At 47.5% G+C, this 19,194-nt stretch overlaps 1 protein-coding gene and 1 pseudogene across 9 annotated transcripts in view; both read left to right on the forward strand.

Moving 5' to 3' along the window:
- The first annotated feature begins 1,092 nt into the window (after window positions 1-1,092).
- LOC149370236 (uncharacterized) overlaps window positions 1,093-19,194 on the forward strand; it is a 77,887-nt gene continuing 59,785 nt past the window's right edge. For 6 of the 9 annotated variants that reach the window (XR_016285621.1, XR_016285624.1, XR_016285625.1 and 3 more), the window contains exons 1-5: window positions 1,094-1,653; window positions 6,465-6,661; window positions 7,050-7,478; window positions 9,474-9,904; window positions 16,325-16,571. Coding sequence is in view for 5 of the 9 variants with exons in the window: in XM_089560663.1 (XP_089416789.1) it covers window positions 1,200-1,653; window positions 6,465-6,661; window positions 7,050-7,478; window positions 9,474-9,904; window positions 16,325-16,571 (1,758 nt within the window). In the remaining 4 variants the exon portion in view is untranslated. Of the gene's footprint in view, window positions 1,654-1,856; window positions 2,248-6,464; window positions 6,662-7,049; window positions 7,479-9,473; window positions 9,905-16,324; window positions 16,572-19,194 lie in introns of those variants that run through there. The other 3 variants (XM_089560683.1, XR_016285629.1, XM_089560712.1) reach the window with 3 other exon arrangements.
- LOC149370237 (uncharacterized) lies at window positions 10,832-12,143 on the forward strand (annotated as a pseudogene).

Raw genomic sequence — 19,194 nt, forward strand, 5'->3', positions numbered from 1 at the left:
ATATATCCATCACGAAAATATCGAGGTTACCAACCGGTCCATAGTTTTTTATACAGGTATATGGAAGATGCGTAGTTTGCAATAAATTTCCTGGGGCACTCACCATCATATAGGGTGAGTCCCATATATGGTGCTGTTGTGGGCACTGATGGGTGTGCTTGGGCTAGCACCTGTTGAAAAGTACAATATTACACTCTAGGAGGCTTGAAACCTGGTATTTTAATTAATGCGCAAGTGTACTTTTTCTTAAGCTATCTTTACAGTGTGTAGGTGAACAAAAAATACATGTAGGGGAGGGAACAAAGATTGGTACAGAAGAAGTAAAAAAGAAAAAAGTGACACCGCGCAAAAATCGCTGCCTCCCCCGTGACGATCCCAAAGCGACCTCAGCCTCCTCTCCCCCAACCGGCGGAAGCGCTGCGAAACCGTGAAACATCCATATGACGAACTTTCTTGGAGCTTCACGGAAGCAGACGACAGCAAGGCACGATCGAGATGCGTCACGAGATAGGAATGCAGCGCCCGCTCGCGTCTTGACAAAAAAATCTGCGCGCAGACGACTCCAGTTTTTCACCGATTCCGGGCAGTCCAGGCAAAATCTGATGTTAAATTATTTATCGAAAGACGCAGACTACCATAAGCTACGTTGTCGTCTGTACCTGAGCCCAAATAAGCCAGTAGTTTGCGCAAGAGAATTTTTTACATACCGGACAGATAAATACGGAACACCAGCGGCGGCACTGGCGGCACGAACGCGATGCATCGTGTTCGCAAATCATTTCATTGATACCTTATATTTTAATGCTTAAGGCTGTTTATAATTTAGTTCATAAGCATCTTTTTGTTATATATTGTGGTGAGAAATTTTGCTTTTATTAGGCTACCATAGAGCCGCGCTACCCCACAGCGCTACCCATTGGGTTTCTAAAATGTCGCGCTTGCCCATGTAGTCAACGTTCATGGAACTAAACTTTAGTTCCATTAACGTTGCATGGAGTTACCATGGAGTTCTGCGTACCGATACCAGGATCGCTGCAATCGTTTCGACCGTGGCGGCACCCACGGCGCGGACGCGCAACTTGAAAACATGCCGCAAGAGGCTAACCATGCTATGATGCTATGCACACAGCCAAAGCGATGGGAGTGCGTTCAAGGCGGATGGTGCGTTCCCCATCGTGACCGGCCGCGAATGCCTCAGCATGCCACTGCCTCGCAGCCACAGTGGTCACAGCACGTGGCCTTGGTGCGGCCCCAGCGAATGCGCGTCAAGCGGGGTCCAGGCAAGGCCGTCACATCACTTGAGTGAAGCAGAGCTGAGAGCAGGTCGCAATGAGCGAAGACGACTGCGACGGCAACGGGAACGCGACTCTGGCGATCCCGAAGTCGTGGCGAAGCGTCAAAAGATTTTGGAGACTGGCCGAATGCGGGATCGCAATCGCCGCGCCAACCAGACTCCGGAAGAACGTCAACAACGCCTGGATACCAATGCCGCTGCAATGAGGAACGCAATGGCCAACGAAACCCCCCAAGAACGTGCCGCTCGTCTAGCGAGAATGACAGCCTACCGTGAACGCATGCCCAACAAACGACTGGAGCGCAACGGGACGGCCACCAGCATCATTAACCGGGAGTGTTCGCACTTGCCAACAAAAGGTGTTTGCAGTGGTTTTAAACATAGCCAGGCAGTCGTGAGCGTCGTTATTGTGACTTGCTACTGCTAGCGCACTGCAACCTTTTCTACAATTGAAGGAAGAAACAGCGCGACGAAACACGGACACACGAAGCAATGACACACACACGAGCGCTGTGTGTCATTTCTTCGTGTGTCCGTGTTTCGTCGCGCTCTTTCTTCCTTCAAATGCATTACCAACTAGCCCGGAACCTTGCTCTTCTTTTCTACAACTAGCAACCTTTATTTGCAGAGCAAGGTTTTGAATTCGCTAGCAAGAATTTGACCACACTTACGATTGCTTTTTTTTTTTCTGTTCGTGTAACGCAGAAGGACCACACACACATACACCCCTGAAATCGCGCTCACCGCGGCCAGTACGCTGGCGCATTAAAAGAAATACCCCGCCATTTCTAAGGAGACGCAAATAATTTGTATTCATCCGCTCGCCCTGCTTGGCCTGCTGCTGGTGGTAAAGAAACGTGGTGAACGCAGATCGCAGTGTTTTCCCTCTACGCGGCCGCGCCGATCGCTCTCCGCGCTGCGGCGACGTGCATGTCGCAGCGGCTTCGACCACGGTGACGTTTCCTTTTCGTTGTTTTCATTTTCGCATGCATTTGCCCTGAGGCACGCACAGAAACGCGAGACAGGGTATAATCGCCGATCGGGATCAACTTGCGACCGTCGCGAAAGGCGCGCTGCTTTCCAGGTGACCAAAAAGGCAGGAGGTGATGCGCGCTCGTAAATGCTTGTGCAATGACGCATTCATATTGTTGGATGACTTCGAATGACTGGAAGTACATTTGTTTTTCTTTTTGTGTGTGCGAAAGCACTTCTAAAGACACAAATCTGAGCTTGTCCTGTGCTCCAAACTAACCCGAGGTTAGTTCGGAGGAGTCACGCAAGCTGCAGCCAATGGGAGGCAGGTGACAGTAAAATAATTGATTTCAAGAGGTTGCTCCGGAAGGGCAACATGAGTTGCACGATCCTTACAGGTGGCTGTGATAGCAACAGCCACCTGCCAGTGCAGTGGCACATCACTTAACCCCTGCGCACTAGTAGTGGTATGAGTACTCGCCGCAATCAATGAATGTGAAGTAGAGAATGACCAATTCCGCATATATGGGCATTAACCCATTAAAGCTATCGCATCTTACCCTTACGATAGACCTTAAGTGCGCCCTCCAATTGAAGAATGAACACATGCTTTTGCACGTCTACTCTACGTCTGCAGCGACACCTGTTAAGTGCTCGTTCCTAGGTTTTGCGTTATTGTAGTAGTAGTGTATCATAGTCGTTGACGTAACCGATAGGTGCATTGCCATATAGGAACCACTTGGAGAGTGGTTACCGTGGAAGGAGGGCATGACGTGAGGGCAGGAATACATGACTGGTTGGTAGTTACAAACGCAACCATCCAGAAGGTGGTTACCATGGAAGCAGAGTGTATCATGAGAGTGGAGAAATCCCCAACCGGGGAATGGCTACCAAGGAAGGACGAAAATTATTGTGGGACAATAAAAAGAACGAAAAATAAAGTATGTATGGCGAGAGCGTAAAAGGCGTAATTACCCTGGAAGGAGGAGGATGGTTTACTGACGGGAAAGGCAGAGAGGTTGGCTGGAAAAATGAATATCTGGCCTGCTACTCTGCACTGGGGATTGGGAAGAGGACAAAAAAGAGGGTCACTATGGGGGATGATGATAATGGGAAGAGACAGATGAAAGAAAGCAAAAAAAAACTTGCTAACATGATTGTCCTATTCGAAGAAGGATATGGTGGCAGCATAGGAAGGTGTAACCGAAGGATGTTTACCATGGGAACCATCCTAAAAGTGGTCTCCATGGAAGGAGAAGTAGGGTATGGCGAGTGCATAGGAAGGCGTAACCGGAGGGTGGTTACCACGGGTACTGCCCGGAAGTTGGTTACCGTGGAAGAAGGACATTGCAGCGAGAGCAGAAATGTCGCCAACTGGAGAATGGTCACCATGGAAGGAGGATAGTATGGTGAGAGCATAGGAAAGGCTAACGGGGGGTGGTTCCCATGGAATTAAGAAGGTGTGTCATTAGCGTAAGGCGCAAGCAGGGGGTGGTTGCCATGGGAACCGCCCAGAAGGTAGTCACACTGGAAGGAGGAGGGATTGGCAGCATTGCTAGTTCCCACTCGCAGTGCTGCCAACGATGCCGACACCGCTGGATTTTCTGTAGAACGGGAACCGTGACTGATGTGCATGTTATAATAGCTGTAATAAACATTGTGTCATGTGTCTGCTGTGCTTCACCCATGCTATGCAGACATGCACAACACACAGAGTACACTTGATATACCACTGTAATCGCATAGCAATATCATGAATAACAAAGCATAACCATTGTAAACAATGCAAAACCAAGATAAAACAATGCGAAACAATGGCCACACAGTGCTAGAGCACCTCATTTGCATTTGGCCAACTATGCAAATCTACTCACTTTTTTTTGCTCAATATTTCAAAAACAACGCGGAAATAGCAGGTTCCACTGAAAACTGTTTACCAAATCAGTGTTTTTTTTTTTTTTTACTTATGGAACGCATATATTTAGTTGAGTACATAACCAATCCCCTGCGTAGCATTATCGCTTCCGTGCAAGACCCGCCAGCCTTTGTACGCTGTGGAAACATTCAATCGCTGTTACAGTTAAGATTTTAAATGCGCAAGAGCCTTGGAGCCAGACATCGTTAGCAAGGATAGCGTCTGGTATAGAGATGCGAATAAGATGCCTTGTCAGTACGCATGTTTTGCCCTCTCGTTTCTGAAACATACCTTTCAGACTTATCCCCAAATGAAGCTCAATCATGAATAATGAGCATTAAAGGATGTCTTAAGATCACCATTCAAGGGTAAATGCCCCTCTGGAATAGGCCCAACATATGGTAATTTTGCTGCATTGTCTTCTAGTTTGTGGGCTTTCAAACATGCCTTCTCGAGAAGATGCTCTTTAATTTGACTTTTCAGAAATCTGTTTGGGATGCAAAAGTTGGAAAATGGCCCTACATATAACTGAGCTTTGCAGGGGAAAGCTTAAACCCTGTGAAACCATAATGTCTATTGCAGCACCAACTGCAGTGAACAGTCTTGAAACAGACGCTGATGATGAATCACAGTTTGCTCTTATCTATCGGTTATCACGTTCCAAAGGCAAATGGCGCATCGCTGAAAGTGACACTTTCATAAGCTTAACAAGGCCAGAAAATTAAACGCAGGTATTTCCACTGCTGACCGTTTTCACAAGCAAAGCGCAGTGACTTCTTTTTCTGCGCTGAGAGTTTCTCGGTTTAGGCTACACCATCCTCTTCCAACCAGAGATCATTCATTACGGTCCTTTGAATCCAGTGACGGGAGAAAAATATTCCATTTTCTACTGCAAGTGTCTCGGTAATTGTTGCATCTTCTGTTGTCGAATGAACGTTGACAGAGCCCCAAAAAGCCAGCCAATCGAATTTTGCAAAAAACAGAAATTAGGTGCACTTCTTCTCATTGTCCCTTTATAATTTGACCTGCACTTTGACGACTCTTGCAGCAATGCTGCATTGAGTGCCTCAAAGGGCTTCCTCTTTTGCCTTTGATTAATAAAGAAAAAAGTAAATGGTTCACTTCTCAGTAGGAGTTTGTGCCACTGCTTTATGAGGCACGTTTCTGAAGCATTTATTGAGGGACGTTTATTTCTCTCATAGCCTGAGTCGCTTTGGGACGTTCAACCCCATCAACCAAACCAACCATTTATTCGATGTTCACTGCAGGATGTTTCGATATTCATTTGTGCAGGTGGAAGGTTTAGGGGAGAGTGTGTCCGTGACATTGATTGTGTTTTGCTGATGCATCAGCTAGAGGACTGGCAGTAGTCATCCCGAGGCATGCTGCACAGAATCTCGGTGAAATGGTGCTTGCGCGAGTGTGTCATCATGGCGGAGAGACAAGGTAGTTAAACTTCTTGAAATGTACGTTACTAGCCTTATTAGACACCTGGCTGCGATGAAGGAAGGCATCTGGCAGTAGAGGTTGTGCCGCAGTGGTTGATTTTCCAGGAAACTCTGTTTGTTGTGATTTATTAATTCTTCACCATTTATAATGCCAAATTGTGGTTGCTACTGCGATGGGATGTCAATGTCCGCTGCGTTCTGTGTTTCGCAAGTACTTCGAAAGTTGCGCTGTCTGTTGTACATGCGTAACAGGAAAGTAATTCTCTCAAAGGCACAGTATCACATCTTCCTGTCATGCCTTACAGCTCGCCTCACAGGTGTCTAAACGTCGATTCCGGCTCACAAGGATCCCCTTATCTGACCTAAGCACGATATGTACCCAGGAGAGATTGTGAATAATTTGGATGTCGTTAACTTTGTACATAAAAAATGTTCATTACAGCGGAGCGATTCCAACTGTCTTCTTATGTGTCTGAAAACTCGGCACAAACCCACTGTCGCACTGCCACTGATTCAGTTAAGTGTTTGTAATGATGTTGTTCTGGATTCTCAATGAATCCTGCCTTTAGCTGCTAGGTTATGCTGCTTGAGTGGGAGTCGTGGTGCAGTGCTTTGGAAGGAAAGGGTGCTACAACAGGAAATCGTGGGCTCCTCTATGTTGAGCGTTGTGTGCGGTCACTCTGTGTAGTTATTCTGGTCCCGGCAAGGGATGTCCTAGAGAGTTGGTAGGTGTATCAGGTGATGTGTGCACATTGTCATGTTGTGCTGCTGCAGTTTGCGGCTTGCGTCATTCGGCCATTTCTCTCTCTCTCTCTTCTTGTGTGGTGGCAAGCAGAACCGGAAGAGGAAGAAGCGGCGGCAGTTGATGCGGAGGTGGTGCATGATGCCACGACGTCGCCCAACCTGCGGACTACGCCGGTGCGGGCAGTCGGGGGCCACACACACAAACCCTTGCACCCCGTGGATGTCATGATGAAGCTGAGGACCCCAGCAACGTCGCCCTGCGATGCGCAAGACACAGGATCGGGTCAGGTATGTGACGCTACGATTGAATTGCAGTTGAGAAATGTGTTTTTCTTTTTTTTTTTATACGCATGAAGGTGGAGGAACAACAACCAAAACAGTGATATGCTAAAAAGGAAGAAATTTGTCAACACAATCGCTACAAGTCTCATGGAATTATTCAACATATTTGTATAGCCCAGAATTTACCTTACGGAAGCGAAGTTGGCGGAGTCTAAAGTTTTGCATTGTGTGACATGTGGGTGGTGTAAAGAGCGGGGTGGTTGCTTTCTCCTAACACACGTGTGATGGAGCCGGTAACGTCTACTGGTGCAGAGCTTTCTTCCGCAGAGTTTGTTAATACAATAATATTTTCTTCTAAGTCTGTGCCTTCCCTGAATACTGATGTGCCATCCAGTCGGCGGGTGCCCGACCACGAGGGAGGGCGCGTAAGACGGAGGAAGAGAAGGCGCAGACCAAGGCTCGGCGTGCCGAAGCTGTGCGTCTTAAGCGACGGGAAGATCCCGAGCTGCGGGCACGGGAGGCGAGAGCGATGCAGCAGTGGCGCCTCATGGATCTGAGCTTCAAAGCAAAGGAAGTTGCGGTCAAGCTACGTAGGCACGAGGAGAAGAGGCGAAAGCGTGAGGAGACCACACAGCAGCAAGCCACGGAAGACAAGTGGCGCGAACTTGAGAGGCAACAAGTTGTTGCTGAACTTGCTTGTTTGCGAACTCACAAGCGTCAACAACAACAGCAGGATCTGGAGTTGCGGGCAAGAGAAGCTGAAGCGAAACAACTGATACGGCAGGCCGACGAAGAACAACAAGCCCAGGAGCAGATAAAGCACGTGAGTGTGACAAACATGTCTGAGCATCGTTTCACCGATGGTCTCTTCGATTTGGCTGCACTCGCTGCACTAGTTCTGCAAAGTTCCGCGGAGGTGCCGTGAGCGTGCAGCATCAGTTCAAATGCAGCTTGGCACTGGCTGCTTCCAAAATGAATGGTCAAGTGCAAGCCTAGTCGTCTGCTAGTGTTGCCGTTGCCACAAAATTAGAGCCAACTGCTTGCCTCCGCCATCAACGGCCGCAAAAATCCTGAACCACATGAAGAATGTTCGAGCAGCATTTCGCAATAGGTGTTGCCATGAACCACCCCTAGGAAATCGTTGTTTTATTTGTTGCATGTGTACACACAGACGATTTACGAATATATGCGCTTAAATGCTGTCCATGGGGCTTGACTTGACCGCTTAGGTTTACAACTATGATGCCACAAACAGTTTCTCAACTCCTCCTTTCAAGATGGAGACTACAGTCATATCTTTTCTGCTTTCCGACCTACACATAGGCGCCGCCATATTGCTACAATAGCTTGGCACTTTTGCAAAACATAGATGGAAGTGTAGCGGGCGCGCGCTGCACTGGCAAAACGAATGCGAAAGTGTTGCAATCCTTGAACTGGTGCAGTAAGTGCAGCCAAATCGAAGCGACCTTGAGAATCCATTTCGCACACTCTAGGCTGAATCGTCAAAGACGATGCCACAGCCAGCACAGTTTGCATGAATATAGAAACGACCGAGTCTGAATAATTGCTTCTGAGTGAGGCAAGCATAAGTGTGATAGAAAATGTGACACAACTGGCTGACATAAGTGGGGAACCGAACAGGTTTTATTGTGGAGGGGGTTTTAATAAAGCCAATTTTAAGTATTGTAAAAAGAAATAAAAAGGAAAGTGGAGAGCCACATATCGCCGCATTTGAGCTGCTGTGCTCACGAGTATATGCAAAGTACTTATTCTTCAAGTAAACGTAGTGCGGCATATTTTTCAATGGCTCTTCCTTTTTAGTTATAGAGCACGAAACTTAGAATTGAATGCCATCAACGACAAATTTAATGGCGTAGCTCACCTTTGCATCACACATTGTTTGCCAACCTAAGACATTTGGAAATAAAGTAAGGCTGAGATCTGGGCGAGTTGGTATGCATTCATACTGGTGAACAGCGCAAAAAAGGCGGGACAACAACAAGACAAGCGCTGACTATCAACTGGGTTTATAAATAAACCCAGTTGATAGTCAGCGCTTGTCTTGTTGTTGTCCCGCCTTTTTTGCGCTGTTCACCAGTATGTTTGGAAATAAAAGCTGCATGCTCCGGAGTGCTCCTAAATCAATGTTTTATTGTTCCGGAATGCTCCAGATTAGAAATATTAGAGCTCCAGGCTTCATCTGAATCGATGTTCGTCCGCTCCAAAGTGCTACAAATTGGGAAATTTAGTGCTCCAAAAATTGGTCCGAATTGTATTTTAACACTGGAAATTGCCGAAATTTGTTGAGCCACAGCAGCGCTAAGGGTAATTGCTTTTTAGAAATTCTATAAACCGGTCTACTACATATCAGTGGTTGCAGCCCGGTTTCTACCTATAATCGTTAAAAAGTTTGCAAGTTAACACGATTCACATCTTTTGGGAAATCCGCCAACACTGGTATTGCTTTGCTGCAAAAGCCACCTTTTTTTTTATTTTAAAAGGCCTTTTATTTGTCAAACTTCAGAGCTTTGCCTTTGAAGCTGACTTACTTGGGGTAGTGGACAAAAGCTGGCGCGAGGCCTCCTTTTAAAAGTTAGTGGTGTGGTGGGCTAACGGCTGCCATTTATTTCAGTGTTTTCATCGCAATAATTTTGCCCTCTATTTTCAGTGTGCAGTTACAGTAACTATGTTTTGTGGAGCTGGATGGTTGTACCCCTTGTGACTAATAGCTCAGATGGTGCGGCAGATCTTGAGTTTTGTTCTGCCGTCTCTGGGGTGCGTCAAATTGGATGCTGACTTTGCGTTTGCATGTGACTAGCCATGCCAGCAGCAACATGGCATACAGAGTGGTTCCACCGTGGTCAGGCGGGACTACACACGCCGGCCTGTGCCTGTTGCCAACGTATGGCGGACGCCCGTGCCCGTGGTGGTGACGACAGCGGAGGAGGACTCGGCGAGTGGTCTAGCCGAGCTGCTGCCAGGCAACTACATCATTGCAGTGGCGGACGTGCACCGCCCACGGCCGCCCATCTGGCGCGTCGAGGGGCAGACCGTGCTGCAGCGCTTCGAGATGATCCAGGCTGGCAAAGAGACCCTGCTGTACCGCAACAGCTCCTCCTTCTCAGCATGGAACCCGCTGGAGCAGTCCAAGTATGCCAGCATCTCAGTGCGGGTGCACTCCGACAGCCGGTCAATCACCATCGTCGAAGTGCTCGAGATCCACGCCAGCCCCAACTCCAGCCTCGTAAAGTGAGCTTGCTAGCAGCTTTCAGGGCTGAGATGCTGTGTGGCATGGCTGCTCTAGCCGTGTGAAGATTGCTGCGTGTTGCTTAGAAGTCACCTAGTTCAGTTCAGTGCAATACACATTATCTTAGATGCACACTGATTGTCACATATAGTAGGAAGTTTGAAATAAAAGTGTGATCTAAAGAAGTTTGGAGAAGACAACGAGGATGACAATAAGCATGACATGTATTAACCCGAGAATAAAGAAGATGAAGAAGAAGTATTTGGTGAAGTGAGAAGAGATAATTGGTGGAAAAGAGAAGACGATGACAACGACGACAAGGATGACGTGTACCAACACCAAGGCTATAAAAGTGCGAGGAATAGCGTGGCACGAGGGGGGGGGGGGGGGGGGGAGATAAGAAGAACAGAGAAGCAGAGGTTCCGGTGGGTCAGGAACACCTTGGCTGGAAGAGAGCAACGCTGGCTATTGCTTCAATGATCTCAAGTTCTACGGCGTCGCACCGTAGACTTCCTGCCATTCCTGAGTCCGGGGAGTCAACGGCTGACGCAACCACCTGCTACGGCCAGGGGTGCCTCCAGCGCTGTTGCCACCCATCCGGGTGGTGCCCCCAACGCCAGCGTCACCAGCATCGTCTCCACGGGCACTTGGACTAGGAGTTTGTACGACGCCGCCAACGACCCCGCCAGCGATGCCAGCCTGAGCACTTCGAACGCCACCTTGACACCGGCTACCTAGACGCCACTGACTGGAGCCATGCAACACTTCATCAGCACCGAACTGCCGAACGCTAGTAGTCTGGGTGTTCCCGGGTCGTGTGTATTGGTAGTCTTTGTGTTTTGTGTTAGTTTTGTGTGCTAGTGTTTGTGTGTGTGTGGGTACACCTGTTGCCTAGTCCATTCTTCGGCCCGAGTGTTCTCCGGGGATCCATGACAAAGTTAAGTGGTGAGTGCATGCCAGGATTCATTTCCTTGTTTCTTTTTGTTTTGTGTCGAATCTTTCCGATCTCTCGACAGCAGAAAGTACGGATTTGGCAAAAACGTTAGAACTGGCTCTCAAGCTAGGTTTAAGCAAGGAAGAGGCGATGCGTCTCTACGATGAGGAGGCAAAGAGGCAGAGAGAGGAAAGAGCACAGGCGCGTGAAGGTGCCAGAGCGGCGGAGGAACGCGAGATACGCCGAGCAGCGCATGCCAAAGAGGAGGAGGAAAGACAAGCAGTGCGTTCCAAAGAGGAGGAAGAACGGGAGAAGGAGTTTCTTTTGTGGAAACAGGCGCATGTCACGGGAAGATATGAGGAGATCACTGACGATGTCAGTGTTCCTTAGCAGGTACAGAATCTCCTAGACTGGTCAGAGTTTGTCCAAGAAAGCTGGTGGCTCCTTTTGATGACAAAAGAGATGATTTGAATGCATATCTGCAACGATTCGACCGGATAGCTTTGGGGCAAGACTGGAAGCACAGTGAATGGGCCACGGTGTTGAGCTTGTTTTTAGTTGGGGAGGCGCGGAATGTGTTTGGGAGGACGCATGCTGTTGATTCCATGGACTACGAGAAAGTCAAGAAGGCACTCCTTCAAAGATTCAGGCTTACGGCAGAGGGTTCTCGCAAGAGAATTCGCACCGCGAAACCCGAGGATTCTGAAACCGCTAAGCAGTTTTCATGCAGGCTGTCCAACTATTTCGACAGGTGGCCTGATATGTCAAACAGAGAAAAGTTTTGAAGGGGTGCGTGACAAGCTGGTGACAGAGCAGTTTTTAGCATGTTGCAGTCCAAAGCTAGCACTATTCCTTAAAGAAAGAAAGTTGTGTTTATTGGAAGAGTTTGCCGACACTGCAGGCCAATTCCTTGAGGCTCAAGGGCTGAGAAATGGGAGTCAGCCAAAGGAGGAGACTCAGAAGGTCGTAGAGGCAGATGCGACAAAAGCCTGTGGCAGTGCATCTAAGGTGCCAGTAAGGTGTTTCCTCTGTGGCAAGCTGGGACACCGTGCAGCTGACTGTCGGACTAGGAGCGTTGCCTAAAAGACACAGGTTGTGTGTCAAGGTTCTAAGAGGAGAATACATACTGTGAATGAGCACCTATATAGAACGCAGGACCGAGCTGCATGCGTTGTCGACTCTTGGGTAGAACTTGTCACACCAGCTGACGTTCCACAGCTAAAAGGAGGGCAAATTCCGCTGGAAAATGAAGCAGTGAGGGAAAAAATCTGGCCAATCTAGGAGATTCTGTACCTGCTAAGGAACGGTGATCAACGTCCGTGATCTCCTCATATCCTCCCGCGACATGCACCTGTTTCCACAAAAGAAACTCCTTCTCCTGTTCTATCCTTCTTTTCTCCCGTTCTTCCTCCTCTCTAACACGTGCTATTTGTCTTTCCTCCGCCTCTTTGGCACACACTGCTCGGCCGCTTTCCCTCTGCCGCTTTCTCGCGTTCCTCCGCCGCTCTGCCATCTTCACGCACCTGTTATCTTTCCTCTCTCTGCCTCTTTGCCTCCTCATCGTAGAGACGCATCGCCTCTTCCTTGCTTAAACCTAGCTTGAGAGCCAGTTCTAACGTTGTTGCCAAATCGATACTTTCTTCCGTCGAGAGATCGGAAAGATCCGAGATGAAACAAAAAGAAACAAGGAAATGAATCCTGGCAGGCACTCGCCACTTAACTTTGTCATGGATCCCTGGAGAACACTCGGGCCGAAAGAATGGACTAGGCGACAGGTATATCCACACAGACACAAACACTAGCTCACGAAACTAACAAAGCTAACACACAACACAGAAACTGCCAATACACACGGCCAGGGAATGCCCAGTCTACTAGCATTCGGCGTTTGTGCTCACAGTTTGGTGCTGATGAAGTGTTGTATGGGTCCAATCAGTGGCATCTAGGTAGCCGGTGTCAAGGTGGCGTTCGAAGTGCTCAGGCTGGCGTCACTGGCGGCGTCATTGGCGGTGGCGTACAAGCTCCCGGTTCAAGTGCCCGTGGAGACGACGGTGATGATGTTGGCGTTGTGGGCACCACCCGGATGGGTGGCAACAGCGCTGGAGGCACCCCTGGCCGTAGCAGGTGGTTGCGTCAGCCGTTGACTCCCCGTAACGGGCTCTGGAATGGCAGGAAGTCTGCAGTGCGATGCCGTAGAACTCGAGATTACTGGAGCAATAGCCGGCGTTGCTCTCTTCCAGCCGAGGTGTTCCTGACCTGCCGGAACCTCCGCTTCTCTGTTCTTCCCTCTGTGCCACACTATCCCTCGCGCTTTTATAGCCTTGGCGTTGGTACTCGTCATCCTTGTCGTCGTCGTCGTCGTCTTCTCTTCTCCAACAATCATCTCTTCCCACCTCACCAAATATTTCTTCATCATGTTCTTTATTCTTGGGTAAAGACACGTCATGCTTACCGTCACCCTCTTCTCCAGACTTCTTTAGTTCGTACTTTTGTTTCAAACTTCCTATTATATGTGACACTTATTGCTCACTGATTGATCATTCATGTGCTGTGTTGTTCACTGAGGTTGCATCTTGCCCACTTATATTCCCTTCCTGCTTCCTGTAGTTGAACCTGTTTATATTGAACTGGGATATTTCAAATCGTTGTCCGCATAGAATATCTGAATATAGTCTGCAAAGTGCTGTGCAAAGGTATGAAAACGGTTTGCACGTATTTTGGACTCCCATGTACTGGCTCATTTGACATGCTGAATGTCTACAGCAGTGTGGACATTTAACCGTTTCGATTACCGAAGAAGCAAGTGATGCAGTATTTGGGCTTCAAAGTGAATAACAACATTTGAAAGCCTTGAATATTTTTGAAGTATTTTAGAGTTCGAGGATGCTTTAAAATATTCCATTAATTAGAACAATGAAAGAAGTCACCTATCAGATGCAGAGAGCAACCAATACTATTCAGGCTCTACGAATGTTGCTGAAACATCAGAAAAATTTTTGGTCGAAAAACTTGCTTCAGCTGTAGATTTTCCAAGCTGCTTCACAACTGTGAAGTGCCGATCAAGACAGTATGGGGAATGTGCAGTAAGGAGGTGGTTCCAATCTGTGCAGCCTTGAGTGAAGGCGCCTGATGTGATAGTTGCAACAAATGATGCATATCAGTGCGTGCGATGCTTTGACTTTTATTGTGTTGTTGTTTACAAGAATGACTGTTGGAGTTGTCTTCCTGAAAAAAAAAAGGGGGAGGGGTTCGGTTACACTATACATAAATACCCCTGGAAAGCAGAAGACTGGACAGCCATCGCCTTAACTCCGTTGGTAGAGTACTGGATAGGAAATTCGGAGGTCATGGGTTCGGATCCCCCCAGTGGCTTGTGGTTGTTTTTTCTTCTGCTTTCTTATAAATTATCTGTAAAAATAATTTACCGTATCAAGCTCCCATTGATGAACACCACAAATTATTTTTTAAAAAAACACGCACATCTCCTGTGCTTCTTTGTTTCGGCTACTGTTGGCTTCTATCACGTATGAAAAAAGGACGTCATTTCAAGATGCGACTGTTTCTTCCCGACAAATGGCACCAAATTTATTGGCTCTTGCAGTTGGTACCGAAACACGGTGTCAGCTGCGCACAAATTACTTGCGTTCGCTCTATTTGGTAGCGGTTCGTGCTGGTAGTGTGCCAAACATACACATAGGCTATGAGAGACGTCGTAGTGGAGGGGTGCAGAATAACTTCGACCCCCCTTGACTTATTCACGTGCACTGAGATCGGCAGCGCATGTGTGCATTTTGCATTTCACCTCCATTACAATGCGCCTGCTGTGGCCAGGATTTCCCTCCCACGTCCATGGCACAGAAGCTGAATGCCACAACCACTAAACCACCACGGCAGGCTTTCGCTGTACTAAAATATTCAAATGTTTAAATGAGCATAGGCACCCAATTTTTGCTTGTGTGTTTTCTTCTTTCAAATAGCATGTTAGTCGTTAGTATGCATAGATCACCCCGTGATATTGTCCTACGACCGCTAAATAATTTATATTTGAATTTCTTCCTCATGCTGTTTCAGTTTCATCAGTTGAACGATGGCTGTGACATGTAGTTGGTGTTTAGATCACATGAGCCATGAAAAAAACGGCTACGTAAATGCTGATGTGTCGGTTTCTGTCACTCTAAATCTCTAAACAGGCTGGCTTATGTGTTACAGTGAATTAAAACTATGTATCAACAATTATATTTCAGTTTTTTTAGCGCCTCACGGAACCTAGACACCAACTACATGTCACAGCCGTCGTTTGGGTGTTGAAACTGAAACCGAAACAGCATGAGAGAAGAAATTCAGTTATCAATTTTTAATGTTCTTAGGCGAATACTAAATGGTGCATCATGTATTCTAATGTCTAACTCATTTGAAAGATGAAAATATGCAACTAAAATTAGGCGCCTATGGTCCTTTAACACAGTACTACAGGCTTTACCGCATTTGCATTAGGCGCAAACGATAACATTTATGTGTGAAATTGGAAAAGTTGTAAAAGACGCATTGAAGATGTAAGCTCGCTTCGCTTGCATTTGTGTGCATCAGTTTCATTTTAAACCAACTTAAAAGTTGAAAAACTGAAACAGCAAAATTTGCACTAACGTGATATGCTAGAATGTGCGCACGGACACAGAAGAAAAGTTTACAAACGCAGGTTAAAAAGCGTGCATCTGGGCAGATGCCACATCGAGCAGCCACTAAATTGGTGACGCGGAAATGCGATTGCATCGGCAAACTGTTTCCCTCGTTGCCTCATTTCGTCATTTGAAAAGCTTCTCACTGGAAACGCATCGAAACATTGCTTTCTACGGCCAGCAGCGGACACCAGTGACCGAGCAGATGCTTTCGAAAGTGCTGAAATCAGCAAAAGCAGATTCTTGTGCCCCCTCCAGGTGTTTCACTATCCCAATAGGGCAGCAGTCAGGTTGGTTGTTAAGGCTTGTTATAACTATGCTCATGGTAATGATCATCATGGTAATGATCATCAAGATCCTTCAATTTCATTGGCGCAAGGGCAACTTAACGAAAGAAGTGCCATATCTCATGTATTTTGGTCTGCTTGAGGTGGGGTCAAAGACCGACTTTCCCCATGCATTTTACCCATTGGAAACTGAGTAACCTTTAGAAAATTGGTGGGTACCCACTGGGCAGCCAATATCGCACCACAGTAGCATCTGTGACATTATGCTGAGTGCAGCACAGCTTCTGATGCTGCCGGGATGATAGGTGATTTTAGCCCTTTCTATAGCAATAGCTGTTAATGGCGCACAACCAGAAATCCGCAGCACTGGCAAAGACATCGTCACAGTGAAGGTGTGCGAAGGAGCAGCAGAGGAGGAGGGGTGGGATAGCTGCTGTTCTGTGCTGTGTTGTTTTCATTGACGTTGTTCTCATTTGAACATGTAGCATAGATCAACAGTTATCACCGGGCTCTCGCTTTACCCAGCATGGCGTATACGAACGACGGCACGTCCTCAGCGGATGGGGGTGCGGTACTGGAGCTGGACAACCTGGAGGACAAGTCCGGGATGGACCTGCAGACAGTGGGTGGGGAGAACGAGCGCCACTGCCCTGCGGTGCGCATCACTGACCTCCCTTACGAGGGGGCAGAGGCTGACAAAGACACTGCAGCAGTGGCAGCGGTGACAGGGCAAGACGTGGTGAAGAACCAAGCGACGACCCAGCCATGCAAGGTTGGTGGTTCATCATTGCTGTGCACATTATCTGCGTCTCGTGTGTGAACAGCTCCTGTGGGACTTGTTGAAAGTTTGCCTAAACAAACCTTGTTTAGACTGGTCTGTATGTCCAAGACAGTTCGGTGGCAGTTTTGAAGAAATTAAGACTTTTGGGGTGGGCGATGTGACTTTGATTCATGCTTAGCATTCGTGGGCCTGAGGCAAATTCGCAGTATTTCCCAGCCGGCCGGAGTGCATTGTGTACAATGTGCTGAATTTTGGATGTTCCAGACACTGTCCCATGGCACTGCGGATGACACAAATGCGCGAGCTGCAGCCACACCCTCGAGCACTGAGTGCTACTCGCACATTGCCAATGTTATGATCAGTGGTAGCGTTGCATGCTTTGCGTGGCCCGCACATCGCTGATGTCGCAGTTGCCAGTTGCACCTACGGTTGCAGCTTCCCAGTAACAGTACACTGTGCAAGCATTGAAAGTTTAAAACTAACACCAAAACTTTCAAGTAATCAATAGCACCACCACTGACGATGAGGGAATGGGAGAAATTGAAGCATTTCCCAAGTGCAGTGGCAATCCTGATCACATGCAAGTGGCTATTTTGCCACGGCTGTTAATCATTTCTCTTATATGGGACAAAAGCAAAGTCTTAGTTATGGCACCCGGTCCAGATAAAGCGCATTTGATTAGCAATCTATATCTGTAGAAGTCTCTCCGTAGATATATATCTACAGAGATATAGATGTGTTGGAAAAGCTAACACCCTTCATTTATGCTGTGAGTGAGACATAGAGTTGACAGCTGGGAAGTCACTCCATTTTGTTTTCTGTACGTTGCTGTGAAGCTGCTTTGATATCACCTTGCCAGCAATATGTCTGTGACATATTGCTGAGTGATATGGATATGGATATGACGGATATGGATATGACATGATATGGCATTCCAAACACAGTGCAGTACAGGGTTCATTGTAAACTACTTGTTCGCCATGAGTTGGCAAATTGTTAAGCCTACCTCCTTTCTCAAATTGTCCAGTTCCAGGATACATTGACTGGATTTCCTCAGACTACTCTAGCAACTCCCAGTAGGGCAATACTAAACATTCTCCACAATCACCAGGCATCTGTGTTCAGGGCATAACGTGCAGTGGATTACTTCAAGCTGTTTTGGGTCGACATTGAGCTAATGAGTGCGGCCATATCCTTTTCTGGCTCAGGAATGCTCCTAACAAAGACCTTTCCTCAGCATGGTCTTCTCTCTAAGCACTAAGCTCCTGCACAAGCCCTGCACTCAGACCCATCAGAATGTGTACTGTGCAATGTCAGTGCACGTTAAAGAACCCCAGGTGGTCGAAATTATTCCGGAGCCCTTCACTGCGGCGTCCCTCATAGCCTGAGTCGCTTTGGGACGTCAAAACCCCCATAAACCAAACCAAACCTTTATATTAATTGGTTAGTGACTGCGACATTGCAACTAGCATGGAAAGCACAAGGACAGCGACAAAACGAACCGACGGGACAGCACGCTAGTTTTTTCAACTGACGTTTTAATGCACACATAACAGATTTTTACACTTCTATTCGGCGCATGCTCACGAGACTGTACCCCGCCCCCTTCTCTTTATCACGAAGCAGGTTGTCATAACAAAGAGTAAACATTTAAACCAAATTGACGAGCAAGTTTTTCGACAGATAGATTATCTCTTTTTTTGTGAGGGCTACTGAGGTTGTGCTCACGCACTTGTCCCCTGCCTTATCAATGCAAAATGCTTCAAATATCTCCCTATCACCCTGCCTATGAAGCCGCCTCAGCACTCTCGTGTGGCTAAAGAGTGGAGCGCATTTTTCTTCATTACCGCCTGTTGTTTTTACTTTGCATTTGCGGCAATGTGCGGCCAAATGGCCCCCCGCCATCAGAGCTGCAACTGTACTCCGGTGTTTTCGTAGCCTTTCGTTCAGGCACTGGCCTGTTTGGCCAATATAACATTTACCACAGGGACACTAGCATGCTGTCCCGTCGGTTCCTTTTGTCGCTGTCCTTGTGCTTTCCACGCTAGTTGCAATGTCGAAGTCACTAACGAATTCACACCAACTAGCCCAACTGTCTTCCATGATTATATTAATTGATGACGCCTTGTGATCATGCCTTTTACTACCGCAGAAAGTGAGGGTCAGGAAGTGTAGAATGAAAGGCTGTGTGCAAAGGAACACAACATGCAACAGTGCTAGTTGCTATTTGCATGCAGTGGAATCGCGATTCACACTGCTTTCGCGCTTGGACTCAAGCAAGACAGCGGACCCCGCAATAACAAAGCACACTCTGCTACGTCTTCAGGAGTTTCAGCTGCATTGTCATCGATGCGCTTAGCGTGATGTCTCCAGACACTTTCCAGCAAATCTGGCTAAAACCAATTACATGCAAATACCTTAGGCCATTTTAGTGGCTTTGGTATCATTTCTGCAATGACCAGAGTTGGCTACCCCCTTGTGTGCCACAAGGGCGATCAAGTGGGTCCATACAGACAGTATGTGTACAGTAATTTGCAGAATGGCAATTATAACAAGCTTCCCCACAAGTCAGCATACATATCTCTCAGCTAGGCCAACGATGTCAATGACCTGC

The sequence above is a fragment of the Amblyomma mixtum genome, chromosome 1 (assembly GCF_055824585.1).
Source record: "Amblyomma mixtum isolate Tamu chromosome 1, ASM5582458v1, whole genome shotgun sequence".
Taxonomy (NCBI): domain Eukaryota; kingdom Metazoa; phylum Arthropoda; class Arachnida; order Ixodida; family Ixodidae; genus Amblyomma; species Amblyomma mixtum.